This window comes from Aotus nancymaae, unplaced genomic scaffold (assembly GCF_030222135.1).
Source record: "Aotus nancymaae isolate 86718 unplaced genomic scaffold, 86718_ANA_hifiasm-v0.15.2.pri h1tg000009l, whole genome shotgun sequence".
Lineage (NCBI taxonomy): Eukaryota > Metazoa > Chordata > Mammalia > Primates > Aotidae > Aotus > Aotus nancymaae.
The window spans coordinates 6,346,468-6,367,849 of record NW_026988420.1 but is presented as its reverse complement, the minus strand read 5'-3'; the positions used below and the strand labels follow the sequence as shown (position 1 = coordinate 6,367,849).

The window sequence follows — 21,382 nt, the reverse complement described above, 5'->3', positions numbered from 1 at the left end:
ACAGGTGGTGGCAGTGTTAATTGTACCAAAGGATACTGCCTTATTTTTTGCTTAGCATAGAAATCATGGAATCTTAGAAACAGAATGCTCTGAAACTGGATTACACCAGCTGCTTCACACTCTCCTTCTGTAAATCTGAATGAATGACTTGATGGATTTCAGGCCTTATACCATGGTTGGTTTAGATTTTAGTTGAGTTTTCAGCTTCATCTTTGAGTTCATTGACAGACTGTAATGAAATATTTCTAAGACAAAATTCTGCTAATAAAATGTACTTATAGGAAATGAGCAGAGAATGAGCCAGATATTTTACCGAAACAGGCAGTTTACCAGCAAAGGTACTAAGACGCATGCAATTAATATTTCTGTTCATGTTTATAAATAAATCACACAATATAAAAATAAAGTAATGCAGATACTGTTATATAATATTCTGGCAAATCAATTTATTGTTCAAGCAAAACTCTGCTTTATATTAGTTATGAACAAATATAGAGCAAATCATTTAAGATCTAGCACAAATCTGCCAAAGTCTCCCTTTCCACTTTTACCTTATTCTTTTTAATATATTTCATGATAAGATATCCATGCTCTTAGTAATTTCTGAGGATACTTTAACAGTGAAGATTCTAAAAAACTTCACAACAGAATTTGCAGTATAACAACTGAAACACCAAACAAGTTTTATGATTTTTCTGTTATGCTTTACAGTAGCACCAAGCATAACTAAAGTAAAACTGCAACTAAATATGCAGAAAACAATTTCCTACTTTACTACTTCAAATGCTACCATTACTAGAACCAGAGTCATTTTTCTCCTTCAACCGCCTCACCCTTTTTTCTTTTACAACAGTTGGTGTCAAATGGGGAAATGTGAGTGCTACACCTTAACCTCAAGCACAGGAAGCAGTATAAAACTGTCCCAGTGAATCACATACTAAGTAAAATTGTTGGCATTTGCCCAGGCAGCAGTGAGGTCTATACCAAATATAAAGTTCTTTGGTGCAGGTTAAAGAAAAATCTTTACCTTGATCCCCAAGAATTCTAGAATCTTATATGAGAAACAAAACCAGTGAAAACTTGTAGTTTGTAAGTTGTTACGTACATACTTTTAAGGGTAGGCATGGACAGAGCTAGCATTTGGGTAATCTTTCCCTTTTAAAATGTATTGGTGAATCTACTCCTGTGTCTTTATAATAAAGAATAATCCTAGTTAGATCGTGGGAAGAGAGTGGAGCAGATATTGGTAGACTAGAATAGACAGAGCCTGATGTTCTACAATGATCCAGGCAAGCCAAATCTCCAAACTTGAATTGCTTGTGAAGTACGAGAGTATAACTCTTAAATATTTGAAAACTTGAATGAATTGTGTCAGTTTGTTTAGTCTAAAATTACTTTCTAAATATTTATCGGCTGTTGTTTTAGACAGTCTCTTAACATATAATTTTATAAAACTTTATATGATAAATATTATTACCAGTATTAATAATAGTCCTCAAGTTATGGGTAGACTCCCTAGGCTGTGAGAACTTGAATATCCCAACTCACTTACAGGCTAGAGGATGAATAAACTTGAAGAAGCTCCCTCGTACAATGAAGGTTGGTAGCAACAAACAAAGGTGTGTCTGTTCCATTTATAAAGTTGCAAGCAGGATAAGTTAGCAAAACAGGGTTAGAACAGAGAATGCACAGAGTTAGAACAAAAGAGAAGAACTGGTAAAGAGTAAGAGGCAAACATCATCAATTATACGATCTGAAGGTAACGGCATGTAAAAATTAGCAGTAATAGAGTGACATAATCAAAGCAGTGAAGTGGAAAATAATTTTAGATCTAGCCTTTGAAACATTTTGTAATGTGAAGGATGAATATTAAGAACCAGAAAGGGACAAGGACATAATCTGAAAATTTAGAGCAGAGGTTCTGTAACCTCTGCCTCCTGGGTTCAAGCAATTCTCATGCCTCAGCCTCCTGAGTAGCTGCAATTACAGGCATGCGCCACCACACCTGGCTAATTTTTGTATTTTTAGTAGAGATGGGGTTTCTCCATGTTGTCCAGGCCGATCTCGAACTCCTGGCCTCAGGTGATCCACTCACTTCGGCCTCCCAAACTGCTGAGATTACAAGTGTGAGCCACTGTGCCTGGTCTACAGCAGAGGCTCTTAACCTTACATGACATAATCATATTTCTGGGGTTCATAACTCCCTGAAACCTGTGTGAAACATGTATGTGCATTTTTTGGGAAAGAGAATATGTAACTTTTAGCACATAATCAGATTTACACCCTATTCAAAGATGAATGATAAAACGGTAAAATACAATGACCAGCAAAATAAAATGTCTCAATTTTAAGTACTGCACATGTTAGAATAATGTATATAGTTAATGAAGTTTAAAGAGCTGAGATTGAATATTTGACTTAATTCTTTTTCGATATCCAGCAGTTCAGGTCTCTTTTAAAATTTAAAAGAAAAGAGATTCCCCAAAATGACTAAGTATGAAATGTAAAGTCTATTAATGCCAGGTCATCTAAAAATGTTACCAGCTAAAGCAGATTAATTAAAATGAAGAATACACAAAACTGCTATCTAGCATGAATAAAGCAAAGAACTACAGGAAATCATTGCTACACAAAATTTTTGAATAAAAGCTTGGTCTTTAACAAAATCTTACATGCATATCTGCATAATTCTGATTTTTGTTTTCACTATACCTTTTCCCCGATGTGGCAATAAAGGAACTGCAGGCTGCCTTCCCATGCTCTATATAAGAAAGCGGTCATCACATTAAGTATGATAAATACTTATAGCCATTAGTAGAGAAACAACTAAAGAGAAATATGGGTAACAAGAGACCGGAGAGCTAGGAGACAGGGGCGAGGGCCAGTCTCCAAGAGGGCCTGGATGGCGCACTTTCCCTCTAATGACATGATTTGGAACTACCACAATCATTTCTTAGCTTCAGCACTAATAGCTTTATTTCTATTAAAAAAAAAACCCTACCTACTCAAGATCCAACAGCCAAAACTTTAATAGTAACTAGTCTTCTCAAGTCATCATAGGAAGAAGATGGTTTTTACAAGTTTCCTTTTGACTTTTCCCCTAATTTTTCTCTAATATACATGTATTTAAATAAGAAAAAAGCCAACATAAGTAATTTTGAAAAAAGAATTGAGAAACAAGCAACATCTCTAGCCCGCTTCCTGATATATGTCAAGGAATTTCAGTAGTCATAATAAAAAATTATTTCTTCAGTGTTTCAGGAAGCAATCTTTTCATGACTGTAATTTAAGATGGATTTAGGCACTGTCTAATGGTCAAGTTTACTAATGAAATACAAAGTACTAACTTAAAAACAAAAAGGCTAGCTAGGCGTGGTGGCTTGTACCTGTAGTCCTAGCTACTTGAGAGACTGAGGAGGGAGGTCGGCTTGGGTCTAGGAGTTGGAGGTCACCTTGAGCTATGATCACACCACTATGCTTCAGCCTGGGTGACAGAGCAAGACCTTGTTTCTAAAAGTAGAAAATAAAAACAAAAATTGCAGTATTAAATAAATAAACAAGCTCCAATCACTGATAAAAGGTGATCAGTCAGTAATAAGTTTTTTAAAAAAGAAAAATGTGTCTCTGGAACATATACTACTGATTGTCTTCTTTGCATTACGATGGTTTCCTAGTTAAACCCCAATGCTTCCTCATTATTTTCTGGCTTGACATTAAAGTATGTTATACTTGGTATGTCTAAGATTAAGAACTACTAGGACAGATAAATCTTTCATATATACGTCAACATATGTAGGCAGCTGGATCAGTTATCATCTGATAATTAAATGAGCCTTTGGGAGGTGCTCAGCTGTTTATTGCTTTTTCTTTGCAGTAGGGCAGTCACAGCTCCACCCATGAGGCTCCCGCTAAAGCAACAGTCAAAGCAGTACTACTCCTATCACGGAAAGAGCAGTTCCCTGACCTGGAATTCAGTCCTCCAGCATTCCAAGCATTCCAGAACTTCCCAGGACTAGGGTTGAATGGACGCAGAGCCATATTGAAAATGTGCTGATTTGAGCTGGTTTCTTAATTGGGCAATTACGACCAAGTTAAACTGAAAAGGTTTTTGTCCTTAAAACACTCAACAGTGTAATTTAATCTCCTGGATTTTGTTTTGGAGACTAGCTCTTGCCCCATCTTCTTGCTCTCCAGTGTCCTGTCACCTGTATTTAATCTCCTACGTTTTAAGAAATGTAGAAATCAACCCGTTTACAACTTCTTACTGTATATAATCTTCTAAGTGTATATACTAGTGAATGAGAAGAATGACAATTCCAAACAGTAGATGTGCTGCATTATTCATATTTTGCTTTGAAACATCTGGAACAGTTTGTGGAAACACATTGTGCTTTCATATTTAAGGTTCATTTTGCCTAATTTTAAAAATGGTTTGCATGTCCAGGGTACATACAGATAAGTGATGAGGGACTGAGGACAAAGATGCCTATGATTGTAAGGCATCAAGTTTTTAGTACATAACACAAAGCAAATAATATCCATGTGGATAAATTTAAGATTGTATAACGACTTATTTCCTTGAAAATAAGGTGTGTGTGTAGAGTTCAACTTTTATGCCACACACCACATATCTATGGAACTTTCATAGATGTCTATGAAAATTTTAGGGCCAGACTATACTTAAAAATATGATTCATTAAATATTATTTTTATATTGAAATTACACTCTGAAAACATTTAATAATCTTATTTATGAAGAGTTATTGAGAGGGTATATTTACTACTGATATACTCTACCAATTTACCACTTTTTAAACTACACATAAAACATTTAAATTCATATACTGCTACTATCAGTGGCTTATGTTTATGCACTGTTCTAATTCATAAAACTCTAAAATTCACAGTGACAGAAGATAATTTGTATATATTATCTACTAAAACACATGGTTTATAGAATAAGAACCAACAGTAATATTTACTCAGATTCCACTAAACAATATACATGCAAAAGAAAAGGTTAATTATGCTTTTGTTTCTATATTACAATTTGTTGTTCTTTCCTCCTTGGCCTCCCAGAAAAGTCACTCCATAGATTTACAGTAGGATCGTTAAGTACTGTCCTATTATATGAGGAAGGAAAGTAAGACAACCTCTCATTCATGCAGGACAAATAGTTATGCCAAAAGCACAAATTACATGTAAGTACAGGGTATAACTTTGTCATCTCTCTTTTCATAATCTAGCCATTTACACACTTTGATTTGTGACTTCCATTTAGGTTTATTAACATCAAAGCTTTGTCATCACTTACCTGTTTCTACAGACATTTTTACCTGAGGCAATAAAGTATAAAAACTTCTTTGCACTCTTGCTTTACTGTTGCAAGAAAGCTTTAGTCTTCACTGGGATTACAATGTTTCATGGTTATTAAACCTCTGTACGTTGCTGTAAAGTTTACTGTCCTTGGCATACCAATTTTACATGCAATATCATTAAACTAATGCACTGCACACAAATATACTAGCAGTACACTCCAATAAGTTCCAATTTTACCTACTGTTAATGTCCTATTAACATCTTTTTTTTTCTTTTTCACAAAAATAATCAATACAAATTATGGTCAAACAGCTTGAAATAAAAGAAAGCTATGCCAATTTAATTTTATGATGATAGCAAACTAAAATAGATTCATCTTATTAACTACATTGAGTGTTTAAAATATTCACTGACATGCAAAAAAAAAAAAGATTCTACATCTAATGAAACTGCAAATTCACTTCCTAAGTTATTAAAAATATAGTTCTGTTTGTTTAAACATACTGGTCCACATTTCTTGCTTTTATTTAAAATTTGTAACCATATCTTTTAGTCAGATTGTACTCACAAAATAAAAAATGAGTTCAAAATATGAATTTAAATAGTATCAAAGAAAAGCAAACCATCTTTGGTATTCTCTATTTTAGAATTTTAATGATTTTTAAATTTATGCCCAATATGTTACCTGTATTAAACTCAAACACCAAGGTTTATGAAAAAACATTTTTTAGATAACAGTTTACAGCAACATTAAAAAACCCCAATTAGCTGACTCACTAGAAGAAAGCCATTAGAAGTTTGTGGCAATTGGTCCTATATTCATTGTAATTGTTCCATCTCATGGTTAAGGTTCACAGCTTTGTAAATCATCCCCTCTTCGGCTAACTATCTGGGTTACCTGCTGCAGTAGCAGGTCACAGATCCCTCTGATGTGGCCCGTATTTCCCTGAATCTACTTCTTTATTTTTCAGAGCAGTTCACCATCAGGTTTTTTGTTTGTTTGTTTTTTGAGATGGAGTCTCGCTCTGTCGCCCAGGTTGTAATGCAGTGGCACGATCTCAGCTCACTGCAACCTCCCACGCTCGGGTTCAAGCGATTCTCCTGCTTCAGTCTCCTGAGCAGCTGGGACTACAAGCGCATACCACCAATCCTGGCTATTTTTTTTTCTCTTTTTCTTGTAGAGAAGAGTTCTTGCTATATTGTCCAGGCTGGCCTCGAACTCCTTGCCTCAAGTAATCCTCCCACCTTGGCCTCCCAAAGTGCTGGGATTATAGGTGGGAGCCAACAAACCTGGTGTGTTACAGCATACCTTTTAGTCTTCTTTATGGCTTATGTTTATTACTCTCATTTTTCTCTCCATTTAAAAATTCTAACTTACAGTGCATTTTTCTAAGTCACTTTAAATCTTTCCAGTACCAAGGTCAGCATAAATATATAAACATTCAAATATAGTATAGAAAAGTGATGCATTAAAGTTGGTGAGAGAAGATGCTTAATTTTGTTTTCTTAGGAGCCGCTTTCCCAGGGATCTTCTTCCCTCTTTCCCATTATTTGTCTGACATTTCAGAGAGTATAAGCTACTATATTCTAGGAAAATTATCTGTCATTTTGTACATCAAAACTAAAAGCTCTCCTCACTCAGATCAGTTAATCAAGACTTGGCTGTACCCTTTCTTCCTTCCTCCCTGTTGCCAGGGACGAGAGGAGAAGAGTACCAAGTGTTCAAGGCACTGGTTTTTAGGAGACTGGTTACATATGGGGCAACTGAGTATCAAAATAAATGGGAACTCCAAGAAAATGGGAAACCATGAGTCGGCCTATAATCCCGTAGATATAAATGAATAATGAGTAAACAGTGGAGAGAAAGCCCTATAAAGCCACAAAATTATTTCCCCACAAAATACTTATTAATTAATGAGTACAAAGTACTTATTAAGTTTTCAAGGAAGAAACTTGACAGATGTCTTTTTACTATATGATAAAAGTAATTGTAATTACCACTGGTAGAAATCTAATTTGTGTACCTCCTAATACGATGCATTGAAAAGAACACAGTATGGCTTTAGTGGTATTTGTGACAAAAGTGCATACATCATGAGGAAACGTCAACCAAACCTAAATTAAAGAACATTTTGGAAAGTAGCCACTACTCAGTCATAGGTGAAAACGCTTTAAAACTGCAAATGCAAGCAGGCATAGGAAAAATATGAATGGATTATAGATGGAAGGAAAGGCACACCGAGTTTGAACTGAATTAAGCCATTTTAAGCACAGCTTTAGCTGGACACTCTTACTATTCATTCAACCACTGACTTACTCAGTTAACAGTTGTTTATTAGGACCTACCATGAACTAGGGACTATACTAAGTATTAGTAAAATGATGAATAAAAGCTAAATAGTCAGGTATAAGTACTTTAAGATGGTAGTTATAAGAACTAAAAGCTAAACGTGCACTTAAAGTAGATGAAATTTCAGTGAATACTGAATCTTGATTTTTCTTTTTTGATACATTCAAATAAGTGAGACTTAGAACTGCACAGCTGGAGGCATTCTGCTTTCAATGGACATAAAGACATCCAACTCAAATTTATTAAGTAAATAATATCAAATTTAACATTTATAATTAATTCCTATAACAGAATTAACTATATAAACAATCATATAAAATTAATCTAAACATTTCAACTAAGCTTTTGGAATACAATGTTCTGCTATATTTTTTTTTTCTTGAGAAAAGCCTTACATCCAAATTCCAGGCAAGTTATAGAAAAAAGAAAAATATTAAGAAGACTTAAGACTTCTAAGCCAGTCTTGATATCTACTTAAAAAGACCCCTAATACCATTTATTAATCTTCAAACTATCTTTAGTTTATCTGCCATAATTTGAATGCAGTGACAAAATGGCATCTTTTCTTGACCACTCAGCTTGTTCTGCCTTTCTCTCAACCCCTGGGGAAATCACTTTCTGATGTGAGGGTATGATCTCCTGTCATGTTTCTTTGAAAGCAACTTTTATGGTAGTTCATCAGCTTGTGGCAACATTAACTCCAATCTTTACATGGTGTTCTCCCTGTGTGTGCATCTCTATGTCTACATTTCCCCTTTTTATAAGGACACTAGTCATATTAGATCAGGGGCCAACCTATTCCATATGATCTCACATTAACTAACACATCTGCAATAATCTTATTTCCAGATAAGGTCACATACTGTGCTAATAAGGGTTAAGACTTCAATGTATGAATTTTGAGGGGGATGCAATTCAACTCATTAACAGTCCACCCTCTGTTACTCCCAAATTCATGTCCTCCTCACATCCCAACATCTCCAAAAGGTTTAATCATTCCAGCATCAACTCTAAGTCCAAAAATCTTACTAAGGCCCAAATCTTTCATTAAGATCAGTTATGAGTGAAATTCTACTCCTTCTGTAAGGCTGTGAAATGAGGCAACAATTAACTGCTTCCAAAATACAATGGTAAGAAAGGAATAGGATAGACACTCCCATTCCAAAAGGCAGAAATTGGAAGGAAAATAAGAGTCCACAGATTCCAAGCAAGTCTGAGGTGCTCTTTGACTTATGATGAGGTTAAATCCTGATAAATCCATCACAAATTGAAAATACTGTTAAGTAGAAAATGCATTTAATCCACCTAACCTACCATACATCATAGCTTAGCCTAGGCTACCCCGAACATGCACAGAACACTTAACGTTAAGCCTACAGTTGGGTAACACAGTACACTGTAGAGTATTGGTGTTTATCCTCACGACTGTGTGTCTGATTGGAAGACGCAGCTCACTGCTGCTACCCAGCATCGAGAAAACAGTATTACATCACATATTGCTAGCCCAAGAAATGACCAAAATTCAAAATCTGAAGTATGGTTTCTACTGAATGTGTATTGCTTTCACACCACAGTAAAGTCAGGCAGTCTGAATCTGATGCTCATCCTCTGTGCCCACCAGGTAGTGACCCCAATCTTAGGGTCACTCTTCCCTTTACTTGAAAGGCAACAGACTAACAGCCTGTGGACTCCCAGAAGTCCCACAGCCTTCTTTCATTTCATCCCTTCTCTATCCCCTTCAGCATTTCTGAGATGGGTGACTGGATCCATGAGTCACACTACATCTCTTCAGCAAACAGGTGCCCAAACAGAGTCTTCTGTGTTATCTGCAGAGCATACTTTCTCATTTTTTGCAAGATGGATAGGCCAAGAATTTGTCAAACCTTTAAGTTCTGGTTCCTTTTTGGGTGACGATTCCTTCTTTATCTCACCACTCACAATTTACTATGTGCAGCAAGGAAAACTAAGGCCACGCCTTAACACTTGGCTTAGAAACTGCCTTTGCTAAATATCCAATTTAATCATTAACAAATGCTACTTTCAGCCTCCACCCATTACCATAAACCCAATTCCAAACCTATTTCCACATTTTTAGGTATCTGTCACAGCAGCACACCACTTCCCAGGACGAATGTCTGTATTAGTCAGTGTTCTCCAAAGAGAACCAAGGGAAGATATGTATATATCTCTCTCCCTCACCTCAGAACAAGACATATATATATATACACACACACACATATATACATATACATACATACACGCACCCACCCACACACACACACACCCACACACACACCCAAGCGGGGAGAGGGAAAGAGAAGGAGAAAGAGATACTTAAGGAACTGGTTCAACTGCAGGGGTTGGCAAGTCCAAAATCCATGGGGCAGGCTAGCAGGCTAGAATTTGGGTAAGAGTTGACACTGCAGTCTCGAATCTAAAATCTGCAGGGAGGCTGGTTTCTATGATGTAGTCTAGAGGCCAAATTCCTTCTTCTTCAGGAAATCTCTGTCTTTGCTTTTAAAGCCTTCCACTGATTGGATGGGACCTACCCATATTATGGAGGGCTATCTGCTTTACTCAGTTTAGTGATTAAAATGTTAATCACATTTAAAAAATACTCTCAAAGTTACATCTTGACTGGTGATTGATCATATAGCTGGGCACGATAGCCTAGCCAAGTTGACACATAGTATTAACCATCACACTGACCTCATGACTTTCCTGCCATCATTAATGATATCTATCTTAAAAATATAAAAATTATGATTTCAATAATGTCTTATAACCTTATTGTTTTTCACAATTAAAATATCCTAAACCTCAATTCCTATACCAAATTATCAGGAATTTTATACAGAGCAAATAGTAAATAATGGCAAGCAAAATCTCCAGTGGGGAGTAGGTGAAACTATTTTCACACTATGGAATGTTTATCCAACTAACATTTTGAACACCTTCTAAATGCCAAGCTCTTGGTTCAGTGCTAGAGGAACAATACTAAAAAGCTCACTTTGATTGAGTTTTTAAGTTCCTTGAGGATAATAATTGCGGAAACAAAAGGGACGAATTGGATCAGATCAACTGCCCATATATCATCAGCACTGCATATAATGCAAACATGAAAATACTTACGGCAGGGCCAAGATGATCAACTAGAAGCAGCAGTGTTCAGAAGCTCCCACTGAAAAAACCCATAATAAGCCTGTGATTCCTTCACCGGCAACCAAGGTATCCAGGTTCTCTCATCAAAATTGACTAGAAGGCTGGCGTGACCCATGGAGAGAAGGAAGAGCAGTGTGGTGGGGCAGCCCACCTGATAGCCACATGGGGAAGAGGAACTCCCTCCCCTCAGCCAAGGGAGGCAGTGAGACAGCATGCTACCCAACCGGGGAAACTGTGCTTTTTCCACAAAACGGTGCAACCGTGCATCGGAAGATGAAGATCCCACGTGCAAACCCACACCTCAGGCCTTGCGTCCCAACCCCAGAATGAGCAGATTCTTACAGCCTCTCAGCTAGAATCTGCTTAAGCTTACTGAAATCCCAGGGGGAAGGGAGACCAGCACTGGTTGTGGCAGCCTGTAGTCTAAGCCGTTTGAGATCCTTGGAAGAGGGATAGCAGCCAGCACTGGGACCCACAACTGCAAAACACTCTAAGCTCCTTGGGAGGGGGAAGGGTGGCATACATTTCTATAGCTCCAGGGCTGTGTTTCTCCCCTGCTGGAGCCAGGGAGGCTTGATGGCTTGGTCCCAAGACTCGTCTCCAAAGCACAACACACTGGCTGTGGCAGTCTGCAGCCAGAGTGCCTCTTCAGGCCTAACCCTGACCCATCCTTCCTCATGAGGCAAGGTTTCCCTGCAGGATCTCCAGTAGCTTCAGCCAGAGGCTCAGGGTCAGAATTCAGATCTCCCTGGGCCTGAGGCCCTAAAGGGAGAAGTGACAGCAGTCTCTGAGTACCAGCTGACTTAGCCCCTCCTCCTGGTAGTTCTGAAGAATGCGGGCAGCCCAGATGAGTGGGTTTCCCCCCAGTGAAACACTTTCTCCAAGGAACAAAATGCTTCATTAAGCAGGTCCTGCTCCCCATGCCACCCAACTGGGTGAGACCCTCCAACAAGGGTTGTCAAACACCCTATACGGGAGTGATCCTACTGGCCATCAGGTTGTACTCTTGGAGGCCAAGGCAGGTAGATCACGAGGTCAGGAGTTTGAGACCAGCCTGGCCAAAATGGTGAAACCCCATCTCTACTAAAAACATAAGACCTAACACCATAAAAACCCTAGAAGAAAAGCTAGGCAAAACTATTCAGGACATAGGCATAGGCAAGGACTTCATGACTAAAACACCAAAAGCATTGGCAACAAAAGCCGTAATAGACAAATGGGATCTTATTAAACCCCAGAGCTTCTGTACAGCAAAAGAAACAATTATTAGAGTGAACCAGCAACCAAGAGAATGGGAAAAAAATTTTGCAATCTACCCATCTGACAAAGGGCTAATATCCAGAATCTACAAAGAACTAAAACAGATTTACAAGAAAAAAACAAACAAACCCATTCAAAAGTGGGCGAAGGATATGAACAGACACTTTTCAAAAGAAGACATTTATGAGGCCAATAAACATGAAACAATGCTCATTATCAATGGTCATTAGAGAAATGCGAATCAAAACCACATTGAGATACCATCTCACGCCAGTTAGAATAGCGATCATTAAAAAATCAAGAGACAACACATGCTGGAGAGGATGTGGAGAAATAGGAATGCTTTTATACTACTGTTGGTAGGAGTGTAAAATAGTTCAACTACTGTGGAAGACAGTGTAGAGATTCCTTAAGGATCTAGTACCAGAAATACCATTTGACCCAGCGATCCCACTAATGGGTATATACCAAAAGGAATATAAATCATTCTACTATAAAGACACATGAACATGTATATTTATTGCAGCACTAATCACAATAGCAAAGACATGGAACCAACCCAAATGCCCATCAATAATAGACTGGATAAAGAAAATGTGGTACATATATGCCATGGAATACTACGCTGCCATAAAAGGGAATGAGATTACATTCTTTCCAGAGACATGGATGAAGTTGGAAGCTATCATCCTCAGTAAACTAACACAGGAACAGAAAACCAAACACCACATGTTGTCACTCATAAGTGGAAGCTGAACACTGAGAATCCATGAACACAGAGAGGGCAACAACACACACCAGGGCCTGTTGGCGGGTGGAGAGTGAGGGGAGGGAACTTAAGAAGATGGGTCAATAGGTGCAGCAAACCACCATGGCACACATATCCCTATGTAACAAACCTGTATGTTCTGCACATGTATCCCCCTTATTTTTTAGAATAAAGAAAAAACAACTAAAGACAAAATCAGAGACTTTAATGTAAGAATAAAAACTAGAAGCTTAAAAAAATAAAAGAAAAGAAAATCTTTAACTTGTACCATTACAAGTAGTCAACTGGCGGTTTCCCTGACCCAGGTAAAACTCTCTAGAACTGTATACCAGTTATCAATTTGTTGTCTCCCAGCTAAAATCCACACTTCTTTGCTTGGTAATACTAGAGTTAGACTCTGTAAACTCTTCTCCTTTGCCAGCTGGGACAACTCTATTTGTAGAGAGTATGGGAGTGACACTGCAAGATAGTAGAGGCAAAAAGGCACTTTCCTCTCGGGTCTCAGTCCACCTTTTGTTATATTCAGAACTGGAGTGCCTCACAGACTAGCCAGAACCATTTCTAATTAGCTCTGGTGGACAGATACGGTGACTTCAGCTGCACCTTTGGGACACACTGGTCGGTAGCTTCCAAATAGCTATAATCAACAGCTTCCATGGCAGCTCCAGGGGCCCTTAGGTCACACACAACCCACTAGGCTGCAGTTATTAGTTACTCCACGGCACCACCTCTGCAGCAGCTCCAAGCCAGGACCTCAGGTCACATTCTCCCACCCAGCAGGTCAATACTATAGACTAGTTCCAGCCTACTCACCTCTTCCACCAATGGCAGGATCCTTCTACAGACTAGCTATGGCCCGTGCCATCTGGCAAGTTTCTTCAGCAGCAGCAGGCTTTACTTGGGATAGGCACAGCCTCTTGAAAGAGGGTGAATCTCCGCTTTGGGGATGGAGCGGGGGATACCTTTCCCAAGTATTTAGTTCCTTCATGGTCCACTCTCTTCAGCCTAAAGACAGTAGCTACTTTTTGACATCTGCTACTTCTGGACCCTGTGAGTATTACTCCCTTAGTATCAATCACCTTTTACTAATTTTTTACATTAAATTTCCTTCTTGAAATTACTGATTTCTGTCTCCTCATTGGACTCTGACAGAGATATATCCTACCTTTAATTTCACAATCTATGAATATTCAAAACCCTTCCAAGAGTGTTGCTAAGAACTGAAGCAATGGAGGTACTTACATTCTCCATGTGTCCTCTTGATATTCACTTCCATCCAGTGATACTTCTGCTTAAACCATGGGAGCTTTGTGTAACTCTATCCAAGCACTTGTGAATTTGCTAGACTTTACTTAAGATGGGCTGAAAGAAGGAAAGATCTTAAGACTATACAGAGTTGTCCTTCCTTCTCCCTCTGCCTTCACTCCCAGTACTCACTTCCTCCCACATTTCTTTATATGCTTCAAATTCTTCTGCTTGAATTATGCAAAGCAGCTTTCTCTTACCCCTGAAGCCTAGGTCAGCCACATTCAGGTTCTTATGGGACTTGCTCTCTACCTCAAAACAGAGTATGTAAACCAAAACCATTCTCTCGCTAAGACTCCGTTAACACAAATTCATATTTTTATTGGAAAAAGCACTTAGTGTAATGACTGAAATGAAGAACGTAATCACTTTTATTACAGGGCCACATCAGGAAGATTTTACCAACTTGGAATACTAAGTAAGATAACTGTATTGGTGCATAAAAAATTGTATTGTGATGAAAGATTATTCATCACAAGCCAAAATTCTGGTATGTATCTAGCTCAACAATGTACACCTGTCCCCAAAGTAGTGGTAGAGGAGGATTAACAGTGCCACCTCTTAGGGAAATGTATCAAAATCACTGAGGTGAAGGCAAAGTTTTCAAGCTATAGGTTCCTCTCAGTCCTTCCTGTATTCAGTCACTGATGCTGAAAGACATGTCCACCGTTGTGGCAAAAGGATGAGAACCACTGTCTCGGTCCAACAGCAGATGAAGCAAATGCTGTGCCAACAGACCTTATAAAACAATTGATAATAAAATGGTAGAAGTTACAAAGAATGTTACAGAGCTTAAAGTTACAAGCTGCAGGGAAGGAGATTAAAGTTACAAAGCTGCAGGGAAAGAGAGCTGAGCTTTGCAAAGAGAATCCAAAATAACTACACTAGTGTCAACTTTTTAGAGTCAAGTCAGAGATTTCAAAGGAGAAAGACTAGAAGTGGGCCAGAAAAAAAAACAATGAGATGGGTAAGTGAAATCAGAATCTACAAATGCTGCAGGGGGGTGAGTGGTATTTAAGGCTTGTTCCAAGAATAGTGAGTGAATCACTTTAGTGGGAAGGTGCCTGAGTACCAGTAGGTCAGAGTGTGACTATAAAGGGCTCTGAATGACAAAGTTTTAAACTGTGGATTTTACTCTTGGCAAAATGAGACACTAAGGTTTCTAAAGAAGGTTACATTGTGTGGTTAAAACACTTCTCTGGAGAAGATTAGCCTAAGGGTCTTAAACAGGATGAATCAAGGGGAGAGAGAAAATGATGATGAAAACACTAAACTGCTTGGCATAAGATTCACAAAAATGCTATAAAAACACTAGATGACATATCTTTTCATTATATATGTTTACATTACATTAATATAATTTATATTATAATCATTTATGTGTTATTAATACAAATAAGGAATATCACTTGCCAATACTTAATTTTAATTCACAAGGACTTCTTTCCTCTTTTTTGTTGTATCTGAATGTTCCTTGAGTTTGTTAGAAAAACATAATGTAAATCTAACAAAGAAAATACCTTCAATTTTCAAAAAAAGTTCATACGTAAAAACATTGCCTAAAAAAATTTTAAAGTAGTACTCTTTCATATTTTCAAATGCGTTACATGATAACATTATTTATCTTGAAATAGGGAACTTGACTCTTATCTTTTTTTTTTTTTTTGAGATGGAGTCTGCTCTTGTCACCCAGGCTGGAGTGTAATTGCTAGATCTTGGCTCACTGCAACCTCCACCTCCCGGGTTAAAGCGGTTCTCCTGCCTCAGCCTCCCGAGTAGCTGTGATTACAGGCGCCCGCCACCATGCCCAGCTAATTTTTTATATTTTTAGTAGAGACGGGGGTTTCACCACGTTGGCGAGGTTGGTCTCGAACTCCTGACCTCAGGTGATTCACCCGCCTAGGCCTCCCAAAGCCCTGGGATTACGGCCACTGCGCCAGGACGACTTAATAGAAGGAAGTTTTAGGAGCAATTTTTGCTTAGAACTTATGGTCCACTAAAGTATTAAGGTTTATAATCATGCAATAGTGTTCTTTAAAGTTGCTAATAAAATCTGGAAATCATCAACAGGTTAATTTTTATGGCTGACACTTTTGTGACTTAAAAAAGCAAACTGGGCCGGACGCAGTGGCTCACGCCTGTAATCCCAGCACTTTGGGAAGCCGAGGTGGGTAGATCACGAGGTCAAGAAATCCAGACCATCTAGCCAACACAGTGAAACCCCGTCTCTACTAAAATACAAAAATTAGCTGGGCATGGTGGCGCATGCCTGTAGTCCCAGCTAGTCGGGAGGCTGAGGCAGGAGAATTGCTTGAACCCGGAAGGCGGAGGTTGCAGTGAGCCGAGATTGCGCCACAGCACTCTAGCCTGGCGCCTGGCAACAGAGCGAGAGCGAGACTCTGTCTCAAAAAAAAAAAAAAAAAAAAGCAATCTACAGAACTTCACAACGCTATACAAAGAAGAGGTCGTAAAACTTAGTTATAAAGGTTAAGAAAAGTATATCCTAGAGGGGTAACTGGACGCACACCATCTGCGGATGTGAATGCCACTTCACTGACCAGAGAGGGAGGAAGGGGCGAGGTGATGAGAGATTCTGAATTAGGAGCCTTGAATTAAGACACCCACACTCATCACTACTAAATTAGTGCTGCCAGTTTGTCATCCACACCGCGGGTTTCTCCCAAGGGAGGCAAAATCTCCAGTCACCAGCCTCGAAGGTCCTCGGGGGCTCGGGGAAGGGGGCAGTCCAGGAAGGAGCAAGTCCCACCAGTCGCAAGGCGCCCCGACTCGCAGCGACACCTCTACCACCGGCTCCGGGAGACAGCCAGAGCCGCCCAGTACCAAACCACTCCCAGTCAAGGGGCGTCAGGGGAGGGAGGAGCTTGGCTGCGGCTTGCAGAAAGAGTTCGTTCCGTACCTGTGGTGAGACGGTGAGGCTACCCTCTCGCGCCGCGACATTCACGCGGCTGTGGTGCCAGGCTGCTCCTGCTCCTCCAAGGGCCGCACCGGCCACTGCGGCTGCCAAGGAGCAGGGACTCGGCACAGCCCGTCGGCTGGCAGCGAGCCCGCGCCGCAGTCTTCCGCCCCAGGCCGCCAGTCGAGCACCGCTCCCTGCAGCCGCCGCCATCTTTGCGGAAGCGCAGCTACGCGGCGCCTCTCCCCCACCGCCACTGTCTGGGGCCTGTGAACTATCGCGAGATCCGACAGGCTTCCGCCCCGCCTACTAGGCTTGCGCCGTGGGTGCGGCTGCTGAGGCGACGGTTGGAGCCGCAGGCAGTGGCCTTCGGTTCCGGGGCACGCCTTCTGAGGCTGTGGGGATGAGATGACTGGAAGAGTATCAAAACAGTGTAACATGACTTACTAGTCCAAAGCAAGATAGTCCCCTCGATAGTGTGGGCCAGTTTCTCCTTTCCATTTTTTTCATCTTGTGAAATCGGCAAACGTTTTTTGAAATAGTCTCTTCTGCCTCTGGGTTGTTCATGTCTTCCCATGCTTATAGTCTTGACTGTTCTTTCATTTCTGCTAAAAGGACTCTCAGACAAAGCCATTCTCTTTATTTCAGGCACTCACTATTGGCTGAATATTGAATTTAAATTCAGTTTCAACAAAGTGATGGTAGCTCTTATCCTACCCAAAACTGAAGTCGGAGACAGCAGCACACCAGCCCCATGTCTCTATCATTGGGGACCCAGAGGTTTTCCCGAGTGCAGGCTTAGAAGGATACCTCAGTCCTGGCTGTTCCATTGGTGATAAGTGGTGTAGCTGAGGCGGACTACTTTGTTTTATTTAACAGCCTCCAATCCTCCATTCTTTGGTCTGCACTTTTCCTGAGTAATTCTCTTTAATAAACTCTTTGTTCAGCCTCTGAAATATCCCCAGTTATTAGAAGCTTCAGTTGGGCATGCAGTAACGGAGCCAACATCAAAGGGCCAAGACTCCTGACATAATCACTGCTGTCTTGAAGTTTTGCACAAAACAAAACTTCAAGAGACAAAAGCCTGTCACACGAAATCTAATTTGATCATTCAATGGAAGTTCCGTGGATCACTTTGTTATTATCTGCCCTTAAACCTTGCTCCTTTTCTCTTAGCCTGCTTGTCTAAATTAATCTACAGTTAAAGCTTTCTCACTTTTCCCTGAGTTGCGGGACTCACTTTCAGTGTGCTTCCCAGGCAGGAAGTAGAGAGATGAGCCTCACTTCACAGACTTGTGAGCCAGACCTCAAGGTTTGAATCCTAGCTCTACCAGGATGATCATTGTGGTTTGGGAAATTATTTAATCTCTCTGATTCTCAATTTTCTCATTTGTAAATGATTCACGGGTTGGGAGATGATCACTGCAATTTGGGGTAAGGTATTTAATCTCTTTGAGGTCACCCCGAAGCTCCATGTCCTTTAAAACCGGTTGCTCTGGACACAAGATAAATCACTTCGTGGTTGGATGGGGCTGGAACAGAACCAGTCTTTTTGTATTTATTGTTATTTAGCCAAACAGTACTCACTGAATGTTTTCCAGTTTCCCACTGGTTGTTTTGCTATTGTTTGTTTAAGACGTATATTTAGAATGGCATCATCTAAAAAGCTGATTTTGCTAAACCCCTGTTCCCTACAATGGGAAATGTCACAAGAATGTGCAAAAATAAAAATCTGAGGAAAAAACCCACATTGTTCTTAAAGAGAATGGATATTTTAAGTAGATTTTTGATGTTTCCTTTAAACTCTAAATAAAGAATCTATGTATTTAAGAAAAAATCTCTTTGAGTCTCAGTTTTCTCATCTGTAAACAACCCTCTTACAGTTTGGGGTGGGGGAGCTAAATGAGATATTTTATGTAAAGTGACTTGCCAAATGCCTAGCACATGGTAGGCTCATGACAGATGAATGTTTACTGTGGTCAAGGTTTGGTTTACTCCTGCTCTGTGAACACAAATGAGCTTGACCGAATGTCCATGATTTTAGATCACTAGCCCATCTTAACCTGAGACTTTCCTGCTTTTTCATATGTAGCCTGACTTTGTCAACCTCTGGTTTGTTTTTCACCTCTGCTAACTCTGGTAGCTCTTGGCACATGTCCTACTTTTCTGGACTATTGACATCTAGCTTGTTTCTGTCCCCTGGTGATTATAGGACTTCTAGGATATGTTTGGACACCCTGGATGTCTTACTTTGTAGCTTATTCTTGCTTTCCAGAAACCACAGTCTTTACATGTCTACTTCTAACTACCTAATTCACACAGTTCCTCTAGGTATTTAATGAAATCTGGGATCTATTACTCAGTTATTGCCTCAAGCCCAAGGTAAGTTTAGATTTCTATTAAAACATGTGACGGCCGGGCGCCGTGGCTCAAGCCTGTAATCCCAGCACTTTGGGAGGCCGAGGCGGGTGGATCACGAGGTCAAGAGATCGAGACCATCCTGGTCAACATGGTGAAACCCCGTCTCTACTAATACAAAAAAAAAACTAGCTGGGCATGGTGGCGCGTGCCTGTAATCCCAGCTACTCAGGAGGCTGAGGCAGGAGAATTGCCTGAACCCAGGAGGCGGAGGTTGCGGTGAGCCGAGATCACGCCATTGCACTCCAGCCTGGGTAACGAGCGAAACTCCATTTCAAAAAAAAAAAAAGTGGCATATTTAAGAGCATTGTATTTCTCCCACAATTTGATATCCTTCTAGGCAAGATGTCTTCCTTTTCCCTGTTTCTCTAGCACCTAGCACAATGCCCAGCACATAATAGGCATTCGATGAATGAGTATATAAGTGAACAAATAAATGGCACAAATCAAACTCTGGGGTTCCTATTTCTATGCTCTGGGCATCAAAAATACAGAAATATATTACTCCTTTGGTGTACTTTATTTTCAAAACAAAAGCTTTTTATTTTCTTTTGCTGAAAATCTTTGAACCCACTTGGAAAACGGTGTAATTAGTTGTTTGTTTTTTTTTTTTTTAAATTTTCATTATGTGCCCAGGCCTCTAGAACTCTCACTTATAATTTAATGTATTCAAACTTCTCTGATGCAGAGGAAACAAATTCTTATAATAGAACCAATCTTTAGTTGAATAACCATTCTAAGTATGAAATCTTCCTTGGCAGCTGCTGACATTTGTCTAAGCACATTGACTATATTGGTCTTTTTGGGCTTCAGCTTTGTTCATTTCTTCATTACCAGCTGTAAAGTCCTGGGCTGTGATGTATTTTCAACCATGCAGTTTATAAACCAATCCCCAAATAAGAAGCTGCTTCTAAAGCTATACAATGTATGCTGTTTTAAATAGCTGGACAAAAACAGAATGGAAATACTGATTGTTTCAAAGTATCATTCTTAACTCACTTACTCCTGCTCTTTTTTCTGAAGGAAGAACAGAAGTGATATGTCAGAGAAACTGCTCTCAAGAAGCTTTATTTTCACTGGAGAAGCTAGGCTTGAATTTCAAAACAATTGTCTCTATTGTACTGTACAGAGGGGCAAGGGTGTGGTGGGCTGGCACAGGCAGAAAAGCATCTAGGGAAGAGGGAAGACTTGATTTGGAACTTGCTGGGGTCTGAGGCAGGGTGAGAGCCTGGGGGAGGCTGCATACAGTGTGTGCCGACAGGCTTGGAGTAGAAGGGATAGCTATGGGGATTGGCTTGGAGTGTCCTGGGAGCCAGGCAGGGGCCACCCAATAATCTCCAGGCTATGAAACAGTTGTCAGCCCCCTTGTCCCTCTACACATTTGTCACTAGGGTATTCATGCTTTCCTTCCAGCATCCCCACCCACCTTGAGGCTGAGCTCCTCTTCTGAATCTTAGACGCTCTGCCAGTGTATTTCTTCTGCTTGCCCAGACATTATCCTGGCCTTTCTTAGCCACTAGTCACAGGCTTCTCCAAATTATTTTCCTTTTTACTGACAACAAAAACTTTGATTCCCTCTGGGTTACTGCTCTTGAACAAAATAGGTCAACTAGTTTTTCTTACTGAAGATATTTACTCCTTTGTATTTCCATTTTAAAAGAAATTATTAACTCAAACACATCTTTGATCTTAGCATGAGTTGGGGAGAAAAACAAAAATTGCTATCTGATTCTGAAAGATTGTTTACTGTTCTATTCCAGAATAATGTGCATTGAAATTGATTATTTTAGGTGGAGGAGAAAAAATACGGGGGACTCTCAAAAGATTACAGAGTTTGGACTCCCATAGGAATGAAGTGAAAAGCATATGAATGGACATTATAAAG

At 39.7% G+C, this 21,382-nt stretch overlaps 1 protein-coding gene across 1 annotated transcript in view; it reads right to left on the bottom strand.

Annotated features, from left to right (window-relative positions):
• MICU2 (mitochondrial calcium uptake 2) overlaps positions 1 to 17,292 on the bottom strand; it is a 104,871-nt gene extending 87,579 nt beyond the window's left edge. Inside the window, exon 1 of the mRNA XM_064373521.1 lies at positions 17,083 to 17,292. Within this exon, the coding sequence (XP_064229591.1) occupies positions 17,083 to 17,292 (210 nt within the window). The remainder of the gene's footprint in view (positions 1 to 17,082) is intronic.
• Between the last annotated feature and the right edge of the window lie 4,090 nt (positions 17,293 to 21,382).